The following is a 21,223-nucleotide window of genomic DNA, read 5'->3' as shown; positions in this document are numbered from 1 at the left end:
ACTTCGTATACTCGAGTCTCAGTCATGTCAGCGTATCCGATGTCGTACGTGGTTTGACTTTACATTCTGTAATATATGTCTCGATATCTCAAAAGGCATGCTCAATTCTCGAGAAGGAATTTACTTTCAGAGTTCCAACACGATTAGTAACTAGGAATTCGAATATCAAATGATTGAAAGATATTCATGGTGTGCACTGATAGAAAATATATAAAAATGTAAATAGGGAATATAAGGAAATTCGCATGAAGTAACATGTAGTTTCCAGTAATTATTACATTGTATTTAGCCTACTTAAGTAAACACAAAAAAAATAATTGAGGGATTTTTTCAACCTGGTGGTTTACTTGAGCAGTAATGTAATTATTTGTTATTTTCATATTATGATGATCATTAGTTAAGAAAAAAAATCATGACATGCATTTTAAATTCTCCATAACTGTTCAAAATATAGAGTACGTTGCATATTTATGTGTATAAAATACAGAAAACCGCTTTTTGCAACAAAGAAACGCTTGTATTAGAATAAAAATAAATATCCATAAAAAACAATAAGTGTCGTATATCCCGAAAGAAAATAAAATTTCCAGAAAAGTGTTTGGAGGATAAAAATGCACGTCATTTTAGTTATTCTTTAGTGGGCTTTTGAAATAGGTAACACGATTGGGCGAAGAGAAAAAAAAACGATAACAAAGATTATCAATTGTAAAAGTTAGTTAAGAGAAGGCCAGATTTTCTTTTGTATTGTCAAAATATATAAAATTGGCCACACTTAACAGGCAATAATAGTTCAGACAGTTGAATGAGTATGTTTAAGTTGGTTTAAGCGTCTAATGTATAACTGATGTCAGGTAGAGGCGGTGGATGGTGACACCTTTCAACCGACCAATATTGTCTATTTCCTGGCAGGCCAAGGTATAGACTCTGACGACCCTGCAACCGGCAACTTTGCTATTGATAAGGGGAGTGGGGAGATATTCGTCTTAAAGGTAGGTACGTTATTATTTCTATATACTGAACATGTTTAGTTGTTAATAAACTATTAATTAGAAAGCTTTGTACAGAACATTGCTGGAGAGAAAGAAAACATTTATTAAAATAATAAAACACTGTACTCATAGGCTAGCAATAGGGTGTTGAAAATGTCTGGAACCAACACTATATCTGGTGAGTGGTTAAAGAAAAACAACTGATATTTTTTGTACGGATATATTATGGTTTTACCTATCTTTTGGTGCCTTGTGAAATTTTTTACCACTTATAGGGAACGTCCTGTGGAGGATGCAGGAAAACGTTTTAATGGAAGCCTATGGTAAATGATACATCATTTTAAAGGCCATTTTTTCTGAGTAAGGAGCCACAAGTTTCATCTCAAAAGGACCACCCTAGCAGAAATGGCGACTGTTTGAAATTTAAAAACATTGCTATTTAAATGGTCCGTATTTGTTTCCTTTAAATGCTATTACAAACCAGTTACGAAGTACAGTAGTTTATCACGTGGTGAACTGAAAAATGACTGAAAAAAAACATTTAACTAAATTGTTTGTGTTGTTTTACTATACTTATTTTTAACAGAAATACCAATTAAGCTTTCAATTATTTTTAAAAACTTCAAACAGTCGCCATTTTCGCTAGGGTGGTCCTTTTGAGATGAAACTTGTGGCTCCTTACTCAGAAAAAAATGGCCTTTAAAATGATGTATCATTTACCATAGGCTTCCATTAAAAATTTTTACTGCATCCTCCACAGGACGTTCCCTATAAGTGGGTTTTTAAATTTCAAACAGTCGCCATTTTTGCTAGGGTGGTCCTATTGAGATGAGACTTGCAGCTCCTTACTCAGAAAAAAAATGGCCTTTAAAATGATGTATCATTTACCATAGGCTTCCATTAAAACTTTTTACTGCATCCTCCACAGGACGTTCCCTATAAGTGGTAAAAAATTTCATAAGGCACCAAAAGATAGGTAAAACCATAATATATCCATACACAAAATATCAGTTGTTTTTCTTTAACCACTCACCAGATATAATGTTGGTTCCAGACATTTTCAACACCCTGTATAGCTAAGAAATCAGCTTGAATCAGTTGTCAATGTCATGCGTTGCATCCTAAGTATTGTTGTGGTATTGCGTATCTTATGGCAATTCCAAGTAGAAATTACATGAATACTTTTTATTTGTATGTTTTTCTTTAGCCACTAGACCGTGATCCTCCTCTAGGCCGGCCCCAGTGGAGGTTCACGGTGTTTGCTCAGGACGAAGAAGGCAAAGGACTCGTTGGGTTCGCCGATGTCCAGGTCAATCTTCAGGATATCAACGACAATGCTCCTCATTTCTCACAGTCCGAGTACATTGGAAACGTCACGGAGAACAGTCCTAAGGGTAAATATCTTTGCGATTATTTTGATTGATGATAAAATATTGTGTTATAACAATCAAATAATTTTTACTCACAGATGAATATCTAATTAATCGCTGTCTACCTAAAAAAGGAATGTATTGTGAGGCATTTAATATCCAATGGATCAAAACTTACTAAGTTACGTAACGATTCTCTGGGATGATATATGAAGATATTTACTTTGAAATAATGTTTCAAAGAACGAAGTTTCCAACCTGTGTGTATTTAAAAAAAATTATATATATACTTGACATTTAACTTCGTTTGCAAATGTAAATACGTGTATTCTTAATGGTCTGCAGCTATATTGACACAATTGGTACAAGTTTTAATATGTTTGTGGTTCTACCAAGCAAGATAGTATACAATTTGAAGTAAATAAATCTTACATTTTTGTACAAATATATATATATTTATCTTATTTATATCTTTAGGAGTATTGGTCATCAAAATCGATGCAGAAGACAGCGACGATCCATTCGAAAATGGTAATGCAAAGATAAAATATTCTATTGAAAAGAACGCTATTGAAGAAGGAACCGGGCTGCCAATCTTTGAAATCCAACCGAACACTGGCGAAATAAAGACACTTATCTGCTGCCTCGATAGAGAGAAAACGTCTGACTATTCAATACAAGTAATAGCAACCGATGGGGCTGGTTTGAAAGGTTTGTAACTAAGGCATTCAGTTACAGGCTTTAAGTTTCGTCTTTTCGTGTAAAATATGTATAAATAGTTAATAGACTAAAGATATTTATTTTAAATCCCTAATTTGCACCCTTTAATACATATAATTAATGGTATACTTATGATTTAGTCAAATCTTACACTGTTCTTCATTTTCTCGTAAATAGTTGAACATTTGCTTCAACTTAATTATGTATAACCTCGTAAAAAGCTGCACGTTTTATCTTCTAATTCCTGAACAGAAAGCTGAGCCAAATCAGCTTAACTTGACTGAAATACGAACCACTTGGCTTTTGCCTCCGGATTATCAAACTAATTGAGCGTTAAATATTGACGAAACTTTGGGCCTTTCAAGATTCCTTCATTACTCCGCATAAGGGAAAATTAAAATATTAAATATTAAGTCCCCCAGTCATAAAGTGAGTCTGTAAAACACATGTCCTAATTGATATATTGTTATTAAACTTCCATTTGAAAGGAGTAATATACCAATCATACGTGTTCAAGATAGTAATACACTGCTTCATTTACATGTAATTACTAATTGAAAGTTATAGCATATACACTCTTCTCTGAATAAATTGTGGATAAAACTATTGACTATATAACACTAAAACTTAACTATATAAAACCTTTAAAAGGCAATAGCAGAGTAGTGTTTCAAACTCCAATGATAGGGCAGAGAGTAGGGTCCCTGGCATGTCTACAAACATTTAGGTCTTTCGGATCGCTATCACTTTAAAATAATTTTAGCTCTTTTACAAACCATTTTAAAAACACTGATGTACAAAAATCTAACAGGAAATATTTATTACGTAGCCCTTATTGTGCCACCATTTTGGAGTGTTATATACACTATTTGTATCTAAATCTTATTTTCTTTGTTCGGATATCTTTGGAACGAAAATCAGTAGTCAAGTTGTTATAAGCGTTGAGCTAGTCAAAATGTTACAGGAACAGGTACCGTTACTATCAGAGTACTGGATATCAACGACTCAGTGCCTGTGTTCACCAAGGATGAGTGGGTGACAGAGGTAGAGGAGACAGTAGGTGACGTCAAGCCAGACAACGTCACACCAGTGTTAACAGTGGCCGTGCGCGACGGTGACGAAAACAACCGCTTTGTATACAAGGTAAAACTAGTGCTTCTGATGAGTGTATAGCTTTACAGTAGTGTCCGGAGCCAATAAAACTTGCCAAGGAAGAGGAAGTGGCAACTATCGACTAAAAAAGTTCTGGAAATACTTTGTACTATGTTGTACAGGTGGCGGAGAAGAACAGGTACGGCACGGAGAAGTTTGTGGTGCCCTTGGACTAAGAAGTTCTGGAAATACTTTGTACTATGTTGTACTCACAGGTGGTGGAGAAGAGTGGGTACGGCGCTAAAAAATTCATGGCACCCTTGGATTAAGAAGTTCTGGAAATACTTTGTACAATGTTGTACTCACAGATGGTGAAGAAGAGCGGGTATGGCGCTGAGAAGCTTGTGGCACCCTTGGACTAGGAAGTTCTGGAAATACTTTGTACAATGTTGTACTCACAGATGGTGAAGAAGAGCGGGTATGGTGCTGAGAAGTTTGTGGCACCCTTGGACTAGGAAGTTCTGGAAATACTTTGTACTATGTTGTACTCACAGGTGGTGGAGAAGAGCGGGTACGGCGCGGAAAAGTTCTCCATGATAGGGAACGTAGACGGTACAGGATCTCTTGTAGTGGTGCAGCCCCTGGACTATGAGGACCCTCTCCAGCGGAATGGCTTCAGGTTCCAGATACAAGTAGTGGACGAGGTAATCTTTGATTGAATTAAAAACCAAAGCTTTCTCGTAAATTATGTAAATTTTAAATAGTGGTATAGCAATTTAGTTTGTATTCCCAAAGCATGATTTTAGGAAAAATTGGGAAAATAAGGACGCCTTTAAGGACTTAAACCTATTCTAAGCAAAACTTTCATGTATTTGTTGCAGTCTCAAGGCAAAAAGAATGGCAATCAAAATTTGTATAAATCAAATCCCAGCCTTCCATTTAGCTTCCATGCTATAATGATGATTTACCATTTGGGAGTTCAAGGGAAGTTTGAAGTGCTTATCTACTAAACATAGACAGCAAGCGTTGGAATTCAAAACTTTAGTATAAACTCTTGAACTCGCAGTGAAGTATTTACCTTCCTGTAGACCCAAAACTTCTTGCGGCCTGTTAACAACGTGTATGCCAATTGAATGCCTGGAGTTTTAATTATTCGGTTAGAATCATGATATTAAAAATCTCACTTCATGTTTGAAGCATAATTATAGTTACCATGTTTAGAACTTTGTCAATGTCTAATGTTTTGTTTGTATTAAACGGGTTAGCCACTTTTTATTTGCAGCATACTACTTCATATTCAGGATTTGAATCGTATAAAACATTTTATCCTATAACTTCTTTATCCTCATATAACTTATTTACTTGTGTGTGTGAGCCAACAAATTATAAAGTAAATATAAAACAACTTTTTATATCACCTATGTATTACACGTTTTAGTGTTTATACTATTTATTATATTTTGAGTTATTATGGCTAAAGCCGGTTTTGATATTTATTTATAATTTTATTTCTTGTCCCAGGACCACAAGTTACAGTTCCAAACAGATAACAACTCTGCAAATGTATTTCAATTTTAAAAATGCTGTAAAACAAAACCAAAACTATAAGCCACTGCCAATAACTTCTTATAGATAATGGATTTTTTCAAATGGATAATAACGTTCCTTTTTTTCACCAGGACGACCACTCGCCTCCAGGTTCCAGCCACACAGCGTTGTCGTGGGTGGTTGTCAAGCTGGTGGATGTCAATGACAACGCACCACAGTTTGACAACCCTCACCCAACATTGACCGTGTACGAGGATATCCCCACAGGAACTGTCCTAGATCAGCTGATGGCTAAGGATGTGGACCACAGTGGAAGAAGCAACATCCGGTTCGTCATTGACCGTTCTTCCGACCGGAACAGGCAGTTTCACGTTAGTCAGGATGGGAGGCTAAGCGTGCATAGATCGTTGGACAGGGAGACAAATTCCATTCATCAGGTTAGTACTTGACAAATATCTGAGAAACGTGTTGCCAGTTCAAAGATTTATTTTAAATATTGATAATTGTATAATAATATAAGAGGCCAAGTTCTATCATCAAACACTCTACCTTTGTTAGTAAAATTATGTGAACTTGATGATTGAAGAATTGTTTTATGTTAACAAAAATACGTTTAGGGTCAAATAACTTAGCTAACTATTTCTGTTAGTCATAAAATTCAGTAACAGACCTACCATTTGAAAGGAGTAATCTACCAATTATTAAACACCCCTTCCTGTACCTAAGAACACTCCCAGCCGAAGGAAACCGACAGTGGTGTCTTGTTCCCAGCTAATATATATTCTGTTTGTACAAAAAACTATTGTAAGTAACGCAAAACATTATAGGGCTACGGTATAAATGAATCTAAATCCTTCAATAGAACTGTGCATGTTTAAAAAATATTATATCAATCATTTCCCGGTAGACTAGACGTTGCAAGTTCCAGTTACGTCCAATAAATTTACAATGTTTAGAGTATGAATAAAATATGAATTAAATGTTGCACTTAGAAAAACATATTTTATATAAATGCAACACGGTATTTGCAGTTGAAGGTACTCGCGGTGGACGATGGCTACCCACCACAGACAGGGTCCGTCACAGTCACTGTGTTAGTGGAGGATGTCAACGACAACGCTCCAAGATTCATGGAGGAGTACAGACCCGTGGTAGCCGAGAACGACAAGCCGAGAGAGATACTCAAGGTGTTCGCCATCGATCCAGATGATCCAATAAAAGGAAACGGTCCGCCGTTCACTTTCTTTCTGGATCCTCGAGCTAACGAGACGATCAAATCTTCCTTCAGAGTAGTACAAGAGAAAGGTAATTTCTATCTACCTTCTACAAAGAATCAAAGGCTTTATTCGAGTCAAACAATGGTCTTCTAAAATAAACTTTTTCGAAAATGGAACTAGCTTTTTTATATGAAAAACATGTTAACACAAAAGTTTTTTAGCCGATTTATAATTACTAAAACAATTATTCATTTCTGGAAACAAAATATTGGTACTATCCCTAGTTTATATTTTTGTGTTTAATGTAAAACTGTAAAGTTATATAACTGTGAACAACAGTATTTAATTTTTAATAATCTTATTTTGTGTTACCTTTTATTTAATATTACCTACTGTTTATGGTCCGTCCTGTAGTGAATACAAACTAGGTGATTGAGGAATATGAGTAGTTCATAGTGGTTTTGGATGACTAATAATTAATACATTTCTTCATTTTAAACCCTATAATAAGTTACAAATACATTAGTGATTGTGTTTAACCCTAGTATAATCTACAGGATATGAAGATATGGCCAAAGTCGTGTCGTTAGTTACATTTGACAGAGAGAAGCAGAAGCAATATTTTGTTCCAATTGTGATTTGCGACTCTGGACAACCCGTAAAAAGCAGCACCAACACTCTGACTGTGATAGTGGGGGATATCAACGATAACCCGATGTATCCAGGCTCCATGGAGGTGCAGGCATACGTGTACAGGGTAAGCTACCCTAGTAACACTTTATTGTAAAAGAAAAATGTGGTAACATTTTCAGTACTGTATTATCAATATCTTTCGAAAATCATTTAAGACATTAAACCGAAATTAAAACCGCAATTTAGTAATTTTGGCAGCTAATCTAAAGGTGTCTTTGTTCAATAGGTACAAAACATGGACATTCCAATTGGGAGAGTCTACGTAGAAGACCTTGACGACTGGGATCTGCCTGATAAGAAGTTTCGATGGGATTTGAAAGAAAGTCATCGGTTCAAGCTAAACGAAGAAACAGGAGAGTTGACAATGAGGTCTGGGACTCACAGAGGTCTTTACAGCCTACACTTTAAAGTTCAGGACAGAAAACACAACCAGAATAACGTAAAGGCCCATGTCAGAGTCAGAGTTAGAGACTTGTCGTATAACTCTATCACAAACTCTGGGTCTTTGAGATTGAGTGGTATATCGGCTGTGGATCTGGTGGTAAGTTGAAGAAATTATTTTATTTAAACGTGGGTTAAACAGTTATTATGTAATTTTGTTAGAGTAATATAGCAATAACACATTTTTCTTGTGGCCAAACATGTTGGGTGGTTGTTTTGAATAATTTAAAAACAATTGCTGTTGAATAAAACTGATTAAAAGTCATAACAACCATAAATACCTTTTACGTTATTGTAAATCATTAGGAGGATATAAACTAGTTTGGTTTGTTTTGAATTATCACTATAGGATGTGTCTGACATAAAAGTTAATTTGCGTAGTATTACTAGGTCACACGTATAAAAAAAATATTAAAATAGCAATGCTTATAAATTGTATTTTAGGTTCCAAATTACGTTAACGATCATTTATATGAGAAGTGTTTGTAATAATTCATATGTAGCACTTTTAAAACCTCAATTTAACTTCAATGTACCTATGCAGTCTACTCGAAAGTAATACACTTACTTCTTGTAACATACAAAACGAAACAAATAAGAAATTTAAAAAAATCTGTATTATGAATCAAATCTTAAACAAAGTAATAAATGTCAAGAGTGCCTTGTTAAAAGTCCTGATTGATCAAGATAAGTAGTGTTGGCGTAATCAATGTTGTTACTTCAACAGAAGAAGCGGAACGGTGGAAGCAAGCTCTCTATGTTACAAACAAAGTTAGCGGAAGTTTTGAAAGTAGACGAGGAACACGTCTCTATCTTCAGTGTTCAGCAAGTTCTCGCACACCCTCCTCTAACGGACGTCCGGTTCGCCGTTACTAACTTGAAGCGTGAAGTGGTAGACGGGATGGTTATGCTGCATACAAACTTGGTTAGTAACTTATGCTCTCTCACGTTCCTTTAGACTAACGGGAGTTTTATTTTGAAATATAATGCAAAAGTTAGTTTTGTTTGCCGTAAACTTCCATGAGTTAGTTTTAAACTTTGATTCATTTTCTTACACTTTGTGGGACGAAAGAAATAATTTAGCTTGTACCTCAGTTTGCCATTAAGGACTAACATAGAATTACTTTGGTTCTTTTAATTCAATAGAATTACCAAACTTTCTTAAGAATGTTGTATATATATATAAAAAAAATAGGTTGCATATACTGGGTGTCCCACGAAGAGGTTTTTTTTTTAATGAATTTGGTATGACAGACGTATAGAGCGCGCTACAAACTTGAAATTATACAGTCGTGACTTATGTAAAGGTGTTGCCCCCGAGTCTTAATTAGTTTTGACTGATTCGAACAAAATGGCGGAAAAACAAAAAACTTCAAAACTAGTAATCGTATTTTAAGGGTAGGCCTACTTTTTATCCTGCCATGTACTTTTTATTTACATTTTGTCCTAATGTGCCTGAATTAACTGATACTTAGGGGTATTTATTTGACATATGTGTATGTTAGGACTGTTGAGTTTCATGTTTGTAGAGTGTTCGGTGCGTCTAATATATTAATTAAAAAATAGTGACTCTTCTTAGGACCCCGGTATGTTCGTAAGAATATCCATCACAATGAATCTGTATGTCTAAAGTACTATGTTTACCAGCTTTTAATAAAGAGAATAATTCTAGTTATGATATTCCTCCCTAGTTAGTCCTGCAGTGAATTCCAACCTTTACTGAAGGGTTGTTTTTCCTTTTTTTCCCACTCAAATCGTCTACGAACCAAATATAATTAGGTAATTGCTATCTACTGAATTACATTTCCATTGTAAAACCTAAAAATCCGTCTAATTTCATTCTCACCCCATATACAGATAGAAGAAGCAGTGAAGCTGAACATCACTATGGTGGGAGTGGACGAGTGTGTTGATGAGCGGCGTCATTGCGAGGGTAGTTGCACTTCACGACTGGAGGTGGGAGGATCATCTTTAGTCAACGCCAACACCACAGTGCTGGCTGGGGTGAGAGTTGTAGCGGTGGCCGAGTGCCTCTGTGGAGCATTGGACTATAGTCGCCCAGAGACGTGCAGATCTCGTCCATGTTTCAACGGTGGTCGCTGTATAGAAGGCCGATATGGAATCAGGTACAAATTAGAAATAAATTTTCTAGCTGGTTTCCTTAACCCCCAACAAAGCATAGAAGGAGAACAAGAGCTTTCATCTTGGTAGAATACCAAAGTCACCAGATAGTTCATGAGAAAGAATTCTATCTATTTTAGTGAAGATACTACATACCTTAATTCTGCAGACCCAATAAAGGATCCTAAGGAATTTCCATCTCTCCTATAAAATAGTCAGTACTCAAAGAATGCATTATTTTTATAAAAATATTATATACTTACATATTGATACTAATTTTGTTATTTTATTACAGTTGTTCGTGTCCTAGCGGTTTCAAAGGACCCAGATGTCAGAAGACCTCGCGCACATTCCACGGTGCAGGCTGGGCTTGGTATCCTCCCTTGAGTGTATGTGAAAACTCCCACCTCTCCTTTGAATTCTTGGCTAGAAAGGCAGATGGTCAGTTGATCTACAACGGTCCAGTAGGGCCTCCTAAGCCTGGAGGAGTAACGAACTCAGGTACTCTTATAATGTGTGGTTTTTACTTATTAATATTTATCATCCATAGATTCACATTTTGGTATAACTAATCTAAATTAGTCTTCCCTAAAGGTCTCGTTACTTATTTTTCAACTCATTGGGGCTCAACGGTTGATCAATATTTATCGTTCGATTTACCGGGAATATATGCTACACATACATTATACTTGAATTAATTTTGAGAGGAAAAGGTTAAAAAGAGACGACTCTGGAAATATGGTGTTATTACCAAACTAGAATTTAACTTCATTGAATGAAACTGTAATGTATATCTTTTATGGCCAAGAATAGTTTCGGAATTAAGTAATTGAAACCTTACAGCCAATAACATAAACAAAATGCAAAACTTATCATGTTAATTTAATGTAATTAAACATTATTCAAACAATACATTGAAGAAAATGTTAATCGTTCAATGTTGCAATTCCACAAAAACTGGTTTATGGGTCTAAACTGGAAACATTTGTCTATGATGATGTTTTTTTTATGAAGTGTCCCCACTTGATACATACAATTATCATGTAATTTTTTCTACAGATTTCCTATCAGTGGAGTTGGTAGACGGGTATCCCCGGTTGCTGATGGACTACGGTTCAGGGACTATAGAGCTCAACCTGACTACAGAAACAAGACTGAACGACACCACCTGGCATCGACTGGACGTTCGATGGACGACAGAGGTTGGTAGCGGGACTAGATGAGAAATCTTAATAAAGATCAAATGGATAGAATTAACCAAAACTCATACTTTACCCTGAAAAATGGAAACATAAATGATAATGGAGCATTTTTCTCTAGACAATGTCCAACCAGATAATGAGATTTAAAACTGTATAATTTTACAGGGGTTTTTATTTTAAAAATACTCCATCTAAAGAAACTAAATAATTCTACTAAGATAGGCCTACACATTAGTTTTATATTCAAAGATCATAAAACTCAAAAAGTTCTATGAAAAAGTTATATGTTTCTAGTTCTGTGAGTCATGTTCTTTTGGTTACGGTCGCGTAGATAAAACGATGTGGTGATATTTGACTATTTTCCTGTCTCTATGCGGCAGTTCATTCTCAAGACCCTAACACCTACACTCCAGTAATAGTTCCTTGAGAGTGGACTGCAGTTTCGCTTCCATAACTTTAAACACTAGTTTCTCGCCTGCTTCATGCGCGGCTTCTATAGGAATTGACTGTAGAATCCTATTTCAAAGATACATCAAATTGCTTCATATAATTTTATATGAGATCACACGATGTAGATAGAATATTATTTAGAAAATGTTATAGGTCAATTCCTAATTGTTTTTTTAAGTTTTATCATTCAAATTTAGAATATACAGATACATTGCAGAGTTTACTTTGATAAAACCTAATTTTTGTCGTTTAGCTTACGATTCATTAAAAGTGACTTTACTGCGTTTTATTGCTTAACAGTTTCTTTATTAATGATTGTTATTTTTGGATTATTGTTTAGTTTCATTTTTTAAGAAAATTATAATTAAAAAACACAGTAATCCTAAATGTAATTGGGAAACAACTATTCTAACTTAGCAATTAAATTAGACTTGAAAGATACGATTCAAGAGGTTTATAAGTCTACTCATATTGAAACAATATTAGCAGAACTGGGTCTGAACGATTGGAGGTTGTAAATAAAACATCCACTCAGTCGCAAGCGGGATCACCGCAGGGAAATTCCATTGTAAAGGTAAACAATTATGGAAATGCTCATTCTATACAATGTAATGTGCGGTGAAGGAAGATGTTACGGGTAAAAAAGACCTATCCAATCAACTTCTCTTTATATTTATGTCTTAGTTATAGCACAGACTAAAGTCATAGTTTTTTTAATTTTATTTAAGTAACGTTTAGTCATAGTCCACTTTTCAAATAAAAAAGATAAATAAAGGGAAATTATATGGTAAATGTAATTAGTTCCATGTTAAAGTATGTGACATGTATTAGTTTTTGTGTTATTTGGTATATAGTTTTACTACTTCAATACTTTTAAATAAAATAGTGACCATATGAATGTAGTTGTTTTAACCCAAGTATGAATGGAAATGAGTGTTGGAAGAGTGACGCGATTTCGTAAGGCCGACCTGTTCTTTTGACAGGACTATTAATTAATAGGCCCGGATATCCAATGACAACTAAGGGACCTAAAGCGTATAGAGGAATTTGAACCATAATAGTCTTCTATTGATGAATTAAAATTGTGCTCATTGCCAACCTTCCAAAGGCTAGCCATCTAGGGAGCGAGCTGGTCTATAGTGGTTATAGCGCGGGACTCCGGTCCAAGAGGTCCCGGATTCAAATCCCGCCAAATCACCAATGAGTGATAATGCCGCAACTCCTAGGTCTAGCCTGAAGTAATGTGAAAAACAATCCTAGGCTCGTGCCTAGGAGCTATCCACCTAATCTCGCCCTAAATAATAATTAAAGCGCTTTTAACAATCCAAAACATTTAGTAAAAGCAAGGAACGTTTTCTAAGAGACTTAAATTCTATAACAATGTCTATCACTTACAACCACAATCTCAAAGTTAAAGTTAAAATATTTCAACTACTTTTGTATTGAAGTACTTGTGTTGCTAATGTTGAATATTTCGCATATTTTGTAGACGGTAGAGCTGGTGGTGGACCGATGTCTAGGGGTGGCAGGTCTAAGGGAGGCCAGCAGTTGTCGTGTAAAGGGTGCGATGCCTCCCTTCAGTGAGTTGCTGAACCTCCAGACGCCTCTGCAGCTTGGAGGACGCCACATCGCTGACGCACTGACATCTTCGTCATACCGCTGGAACCATGTGCCTTATGGAAAAGGTTTTGATGGCTGCATCAGAAACCTCATGTGTAATAGTAAGGTAAGACTTATTTACCTTTCCGTCAGTTGATTTTTATCGTTTTTTGAGTCCATATAAGCTGTCAACTTTTTTAGCTAAACCTATTGATGAAGCTAAGTAAAACACCTTTCCCTATTTGAAATTTGTTCAAGAAGAATAGTTATTTTTGTAACTAGTGGGCGAAGTGGCACTTTGCTGCACACGAGAGCAATGTTTACGGAATTTGCGGAATGATCTCGAGTGCAGCATAGGCCTTTTGCACTCGTGTTACACATTATATTTTCCCTGCAGTCACTATAAAGCATATAAATAACAAGTCTTTCGAACACTATACAACACGTTTTTAGGTTCAGCTGGCAACACAAATAGGTGCCATGGAGAAAGTAGTCCCCGGTCCGTATCACTCTGCTATTTTTCCTCGGCAAGAAATGTGCTCCGCGTTTTGAGAAAATAGTTCCATATGGTTTTTTTTAATGAAGTGGTTTCCGCGCCTTAAAAAATGCTTTAAAAGTATTTTCTTGTTTATTAAGATCGTAGGAATGTTTTAAAAACGTTAAAAAGAAAAGTCCAGAAAGTTCAGAAATACCGAAACTATAAACACGAAATGACAGGTTAAATCGTAGTTATAATAGTCAATCAGCTGCTCATAGTATTATTATCTTTAAGTGTTGCCAACCTATTTCCAAGCGTACACGGATTACGTGCATAATAGAACCACGCTGTTTTGTGTTGTTTCGTTAGAATCCTGATGTGCGCCAAAGTATAATACGTACGAAAAAGTATAAACCGTACGACAAAGTATAAATATGCTGCAATTAGTAGCTTTCTGTACTATAAACAGTACAAGGAAGCCAACTTTGTCGGGTGACTGTAGGAAAAAATATGTACGTATATATAGGATGTTTGAAAAAGAATAGGGCAAAACTACACTAGTGTATTGTCTGTATTCTTTGAACAACACAAATGAAGAATGGAATGAAAATGTTCACAAGTTTATTGTTGATACGGTTATGTTTAGTCTTAGGTATTTGATTATCCATGACAGATTTGTTTATTAGCAACTTAAAATGGTGTGTTGGGTATCATATATTACTAAAACTGGAGCAGTTGTGACTGTTTAGTGAGACTTCCCTCCACAAAGTTTGCAGATACGACAAAAAGGGTCTCATCAATTTTTTTTCGTTTTACATAATACGTTGGATAAGGAAATACCCAAAAACATTTACAGTGACTCTAGTCCAAACTAATTCAGTTACAGGGACTAAAAAATGCTATCAAAACAATCTTACAAATTTCAATTTTTATTACTTACAGCGGATTCAATCAAGGTTTGCAAATTACCCAACTGTTTAGTTATTTACTATTATTGTTAAACACCAAGTATTCGGCACTGAATGGAAAAAAATACTTTTATTTACATACATGTATTATTTTTCATTTGATTTCTCATAAAGAAAACATATATGATTTGCAGTTTGTCGGTTTCAGCTGTACGATTTGGCGGGCAGCGGACTGACCCAGGGTAGCGAGGCTGGCTGTCCCGGTCTCTGTTCTCCCGAGTGTGAAGTCCACGGAGATTGTGGGGGCAGTGCAAGAGAGCCCCGCTGCAGCTGCTCTCCCGGCTACCAAGGCCCCCACTGCACCACCCCCACCCAGCCTGTCACTCTAGAGCCCCACAGCTACATCAAGTACTCCCTTAACTACGAACCTGACCTCCATGTGACGGAGGTCCAGCTCAGGTTCCGCACCAGAGAGGAGTCTGGAGAGTTGTTCCGTCTGGGGGACCAGCGAGCTGACCAATATGCGGTGTTAGAGGTGGGCATAGCGTTCAGTATTTTTCTCAAAACATTTTGAAATAATTTTACCACCATTTAGCAGAACTGGGGTTTCTTCTATACTTTCCTTACATATCTTATTATTTTTTTCACTTTTATGCATTTTATATACATGGTGTCCATAAAAAACGTTTCAGGACTTTGGGAAATGAATCCCCATACTAAAAGGAAGAAAAATGTTTATGGAAAGGTATGTCCGAAAATGCAAATTAACCCAGATATCCGCCATTTTGTTTTTTATACAAAAATATTTTTATCTGTGAAGTTTTTTATTCGACGATTATGAAATTTGGTATACATGTTAATATACACAAGACCTATAATATAAAAAATAATAAAGTTGTTCCGATTGTAAATTTCAAAATGGCGGCCGTTTGAATTTTTCGAACTTAAATAACTCAAAAACGGCTAATTTTATGAAAAAATGTCAAGAATACTTTTTTTTAGCATTTTTAATTTCCTATCAAACGATTTCAAGATCAAAAAGATCGAACAAAAGATAACAGAAATATAACGTTTTTTGTGTAAAAATAAGGCAAAGTTAGTCGGGGAACCCTTAATTTTTGCCTTATTTTTACACAAAAACGTTATATTTCAGTTATCTTTTTTCCGATCTTTTTGATCTTGGTATCGTTTGATAGAAAATTAAAAATGCAAAAAAAAGTATTCATAACAATATTTCATAGAATTAGCCGTTTTTGAGTTATTTAAGTTAGAAAAATTCAAACGGCCGCCATTTTGAAATTTACAATCGGAACAACTTTATTATTTTTTCTATGACAGGTCTTGTGTATATTAACATGTATACCAAATTTCATAATCGTCGAATAAAAAACTTCACATATAAAATATTTTTGTATAAAAAACAAAATGGCGGATATCTGGGTTAATATGCATTTTCGGACATACCTTCCCATAACCTTTTTTCTTCCTTTTAGTATGGGGATTCATTTCCTAAAGTCCTGAAACGTTTTTTATGGACACACTGTAGAACACATTTGATTAAAAACTAGCATTAACATATTATTTTAAATCTATGAATATCTCGTTTATAAAATGCTTCTTCTTCTTTTAGATCGTCGAAAGCCGGCTAAAATTTCGCTACAAGCTGAGTGACTCTTCTAAAGCCGACCTAAGGATCTCAGCTCTGAGGATAAACGACGGCCAATGGCACAACGTGAAGGTAACCATCCCATTTCAATGTTTTCAATATTGATTTTTACAGGAATGGAGGTTTTTTGTATTAAACCAGTTAAATAAATAGGTTTACTTAACTATAGATACTACTCGTATAGATACTAAAGAATATTATATAAAAATTGAAATTAATAATACAGTTTTCATTTGTTTACTTGCTATATTGAGATTAAATTGTTTATATACAGTAATTGTCTTAAAAACCTTATGAAGAACAACCTTTGCGTTTTGAGAAATATTTTAGAACCAAGCAGGAAAAAATATTTTTATTTTAAGCTTAGAAATTTCGATAATATCCATAAAAATTTGCAGATTTTAATTTGTATCGCACTAACAAACATTAGGGCCCACAAGAAGTAGTCTTGAAAATGCATACGTAAGAATGCATTTGCAAAAAAAATCACAGAGAATCAAAATAAAAACAAACAAGAAGGAGAGTGAAACAATAAACAGATATCAAAATCTATACTTTGAAGTCCTACCGAAGCAAAACTATAAGCTACAAATAGTTTGAAAAAGCTAATAATAGTCTGATACCTCAGAACACTAAGACGCTTCATAAGCAACACTGTGTTTTAATATGATTGGAAGCAGAGTTAACACATACAATTCATAATGTCACATTGCATCAGAACATGGAGCAAATAAAAATATGATGATCAACCAAAAATTTTTATATTTTAAAGCTCAAGACAAATCGTAACTTAGGTTTTCACTTTTAAAATGTATTCTCCTCAACCCCCAAATAAAAGGTCATTCAACCTTGAAAATCCAGGCACTAATTACTAATTTTTGTCTAAATATAGCTAGACAAATTCAATTAATAAAGTGCGTGAAGTGTGGCCCAGGTTATTCGAGTGGGAGCATCAGTCAGCTTGGAGCTAGACGGTGGAGAAGGGAGGAGGGGTAACAGAACGACAGACTGGGACTCTCGACTACAGCTGGTGGTGGATACTGAGGAGGGCGTGTACCTTGGAGGCAGACCTGAGTATACGGAGATAGGGATCATCGCTGTGGAGCACGACTACCAGGAAGGCAAGTAGCGAGTGTAATAGGTTTGAGTACAACTAATGTTTTTAAGCACCACCTTCACATCCTAAGACGCTAGGTTCTAGCCTGAAACTGTTTTACATATTACTTTAGGCTAGGCCTAAAGAGTCGCAGCATCATAACATGAATAAAATGCAATGGTAATTGGCGGGGTTTGAACCCGAGACCTCGGGCTTCGAAGTCCCGAGTTCTACCACTAGACCAACTCGCTTCCTAAACTACTAAGAAGCTACAACTGTTACTGCTAATACAGCTACTAAGTACATCTAACAAGAAGCTATTTTCTCTAAGTGTATACTACAGTTATATGGGAATGAAAATACAATATGTTAATATCTCTAATAAAGGGAGTCATTAGCGAAATGCGAACTAAAAAAACGTAGCCTTATTTTTTTATATTGGATTGAAAATATTGTTGGCAAAGTTAACTCACTTGCTCCTGGTCTAAAGATGAAAACTAAGTGGTTAATCTAATATTTAATTAAAATATAATATATATCTTTTCAATTAATATGGTAAATAATGAGTTCAAATAAGAAATTAGAAAGAAAAAAGGAATTAGTTTTTTAAGCTCAAGCAAAATTTACTTATGTTGGTTCCTCTTGTAAATGTGTATATCGATCGTTTTATAGTTTTAATACAACTACTAAAAGTATGTTATAATTTAGGACAATGTGATTTTAAAGTATGCGTACCCAGATGGTTTTACATTGGAATAATGCAATGATACAGTAAAGTTAAATTACCCATTTAAACCCCTCGGATCATTGTGGTTGTCTTTGAATTAATTGTGTCTCAGAACCAAACTATGTATTCTTATTTTTCACATGTCTAGTATTGAGCGAAATATACGAATGACAGATCATTTTGTGAAACTAAAATCGCTATGAAATTTAATATCCTTAAAAACATATTCACGAATAAAAGAAAAACTTTTTAGGGATGTTTTGATATTCAAGAGATAGGATTGAATTGAATTCTTTGGAGTAAGGTTTTACTGTTCTTTATTCAAATGCTCTATACGTTCCTCTATTGTTTATAAAGAATTTAAGAATACATTTCTGAGGACAAAGAGAACAAAACCTACAATAGACTGAATTGCCAATTGCCGGGTTGGTTTCTGTAGCGCTTAAACTCTAATGATTCCCCGTGCACCTTTTATTGATTCTTTTCTTTCGTAGATTAATAATGAGAACGTGTATGTTCCTTTCTATTTACACTTCATAAAACACATTCAATCTATTCAAGTGAGCAACGTATCCATGGTTCATAGTTTTAGAAACATTAATAATACAAACCTATTTGTAAACCATACATTATTAATTTATTAATTAACTTTGAATATGGAGGGACTAAAAAAAAGTTTAATAAAGTGCATTTATTTTTTCTTACACTACACAAAGGTTTAGCAGCTAATTTTTCACCATTATTTTGGTAACGACAAATTTAATTAACCATGCTGCATCACCTATATACTATGTGTTCTTTCAAGCTAGATAGTTACACTGATTGAGTGTTGTTTAACTCCAGGTTGTATTGACGACGTGCGGCTGAACGGTCGCCCACTGCCGCTGCCGCCCGTGTCTAACAGCACGGTGTGGGCGGCCGCCCTGGTCGCCCAGAACACCGCCCTGGGCTGCCCCACGGACAAGCTGTGCTCCACGGCGATGTGCCGCGGGGCCGCCCACTGCACCCCCAACGACCCCTGGAACACTAACCGCTGCTTGTGAGTTAAAATTCATATTTATGAAGAATTTATTTGGTATTTTGTCCAATATAAAAAATGAAAAAAAACTGTAGAATCAGTAGAATACTTTACCTTTCACAACCTGTCCTCTAATGTCAGGTCACAGACACCGTTAGCAAACCAATTAAAAAAATATGCAACTGTCTCCTAATCGGTCTTCGAAGTAACAGTGTTATAATATTCAATTATTTCCTATAGTATAACCAAGTATGAACCAAGTTTAACTTCAGGTGATTTACCGTTTCAGTTGTGGAGAAGGCAATGTGCTCACGCCCGACGGTAAACTTTGCGTCCCAAGCAACGACTGCTGGGTGAAACCCTGTATGAACGGTGGAGTCTGTCAGGAGGTAGACAACAGACAACAATTCCGCTGTGTGTGCCCAGACAACTACTGGGGAGACCAGTGTGAGCTGGCCCAGGACAGACACACTCTCAGGCTGGGAATAGGAGCATTCGCTACCGTACTGAGCTGTATACTGGTGGTGCTGTTAGGTAAGTAATAGTATGAGCCATGTAGTAGGTTACATAGGACAACAGTACCAATGTGTGCGTCCAGACAACTACTGGGGAGACCAGTGTGAGCTGACCCAGGACAGACACACTCTCAGGCTGGGAATAGGAGCCTTCGCCACCGTACTGAGCTGTATACTGGTGCTACTGTTAGGTAAGTCGTAGTGTGAACCATGTAGTAGGTTACATAGGACAACAGTACCAATGTGTGTGCCCAGACAACTACTGGGGAGACCAGTGTGAGCTGGACCAGGACAGACACGCTCTCAGGCTGGGAATAGGAGCCTTCGCCACCGTACTGACCTATATACTGGTGCTGCTGTTAGGTAGGTCGTAGTGTGTAGTAGGTATACCATGTAGTAGGTACAGTATACAACAGACAACAGTACCGCTGTGTGTGTCCAGACAACTACTGGGGAGACCAGTGTGAGCTGGCCCAGGACAGACACGCTCTCAGGCTGGGAATAGGAGCCTTTGCTACCGTACTGAGCTGTATACTGGTGCTGCTGTTAGGTAGGTCATAGTATGAACCATGTAGTAGGTTAGAAATGACAACAATACCAATGTGTGTGTCCATACAACTACTGGGGAGACCAGTGTGAGCTGGCCCAGGACAGACACACTCTCAGGCTGGGAATAGGAGCCTTTGCTACCGTACTGAGCTGTATACTGGTGCTGCTGCTAGGTAGGTCATAATGCATTAGATAGACAACAGACCACTACTGTGTGTGTGACTGGACTGATGACATCTGATAGCAATGGTAACGTCTAGTCATTGACTATTGAAAAACTAGAGGGTTCATTCCCATGTTAAATATGTATCCAGTTTTTGGTTACAATTAAAGTACATTAGTTGAACTGAGCCACTGGCAGAGTTTTCTTATAAAATTTCATATATCTATCTAATACAACTTTTTTAATTATGTCAAACTGATAGGATCACTTGTAAGCCATGGGGTATTTCAAGTAGCACTTTGACCTCAAAATGTTATTTTTTAGTCAAAAGTACAACTGGTTTATTGCTCTAACGTAGGTTCAAACTTTTGAATTTGTGCCTTATTTAAGAATAACTTATTTGTTTTTACCTCGTACTTTCGCGTCATTTTACGATTTATGAGTTATTTAAGGACCATGTACTTATGTTACAGTCGTTCTTCTGATGCTTGTGGTGTACAACAGACGTAGAGTACACGGAGACAAGAAGGATATTGAGTGTGACGTCAGAGAGAACATTATAAAATACAACGACGAGGGCGGAGGAGCAGACGACATGACGGCCATGACACTGACAATGTCTGCAGGTGGTGACGTGTCCTGTCATACTCTGGTGGAGGAT

The 21,223-nt window shown here is 36.0% G+C and overlaps 1 protein-coding gene and 1 long non-coding RNA gene across 2 annotated transcripts; both read left to right on the top strand.

The window, feature by feature from the left end:
• The first annotated feature begins 2,238 nt into the window (after positions 1–2,238).
• Positions 2,239–4,213, top strand: LOC128999520 (uncharacterized). The gene is made up of 3 exons (XR_008491301.1): positions 2,239–2,383; positions 2,837–3,070; positions 4,044–4,213. It is a non-coding gene; the product is annotated as an uncharacterized LOC128999520 (long non-coding RNA).
• A 497-nt stretch (positions 4,214–4,710) lies between these two features.
• On the top strand, positions 4,711–20,411 carry LOC129000610 (neural-cadherin-like). Its single transcript, XM_054427571.1, has 18 exons — positions 4,711–4,875; positions 5,851–6,156; positions 6,751–7,024; positions 7,494–7,693; positions 7,856–8,170; positions 8,798–8,995; positions 9,928–10,196; positions 10,487–10,692; positions 11,251–11,393; positions 13,333–13,569; positions 15,037–15,363; positions 16,459–16,566; positions 17,429–17,615; positions 19,161–19,356; positions 19,625–19,869; positions 19,934–20,041; positions 20,106–20,213; positions 20,293–20,411. Exons 1-18 carry the CDS (start codon positions 4,711–4,713, stop codon positions 20,409–20,411), a joined length of 3,711 nt encoding a protein of 1,236 aa, XP_054283546.1.
• The last annotated feature ends 812 nt before the right edge of the window (positions 20,412–21,223 follow it).

Source organism: Macrosteles quadrilineatus, unplaced genomic scaffold (genome assembly GCF_028750875.1).
Source record: "Macrosteles quadrilineatus isolate MER2022 unplaced genomic scaffold, UCM_ALF_1.0 Scaffold_8__2_contigs__length_117827958, whole genome shotgun sequence".
NCBI classification, from domain to species: Eukaryota; Metazoa; Arthropoda; class Insecta; order Hemiptera; family Cicadellidae; genus Macrosteles; species Macrosteles quadrilineatus.
Note: the sequence above shows the minus strand (reverse complement) of the source record. Positions and strands in the feature narration are given on the sequence as shown.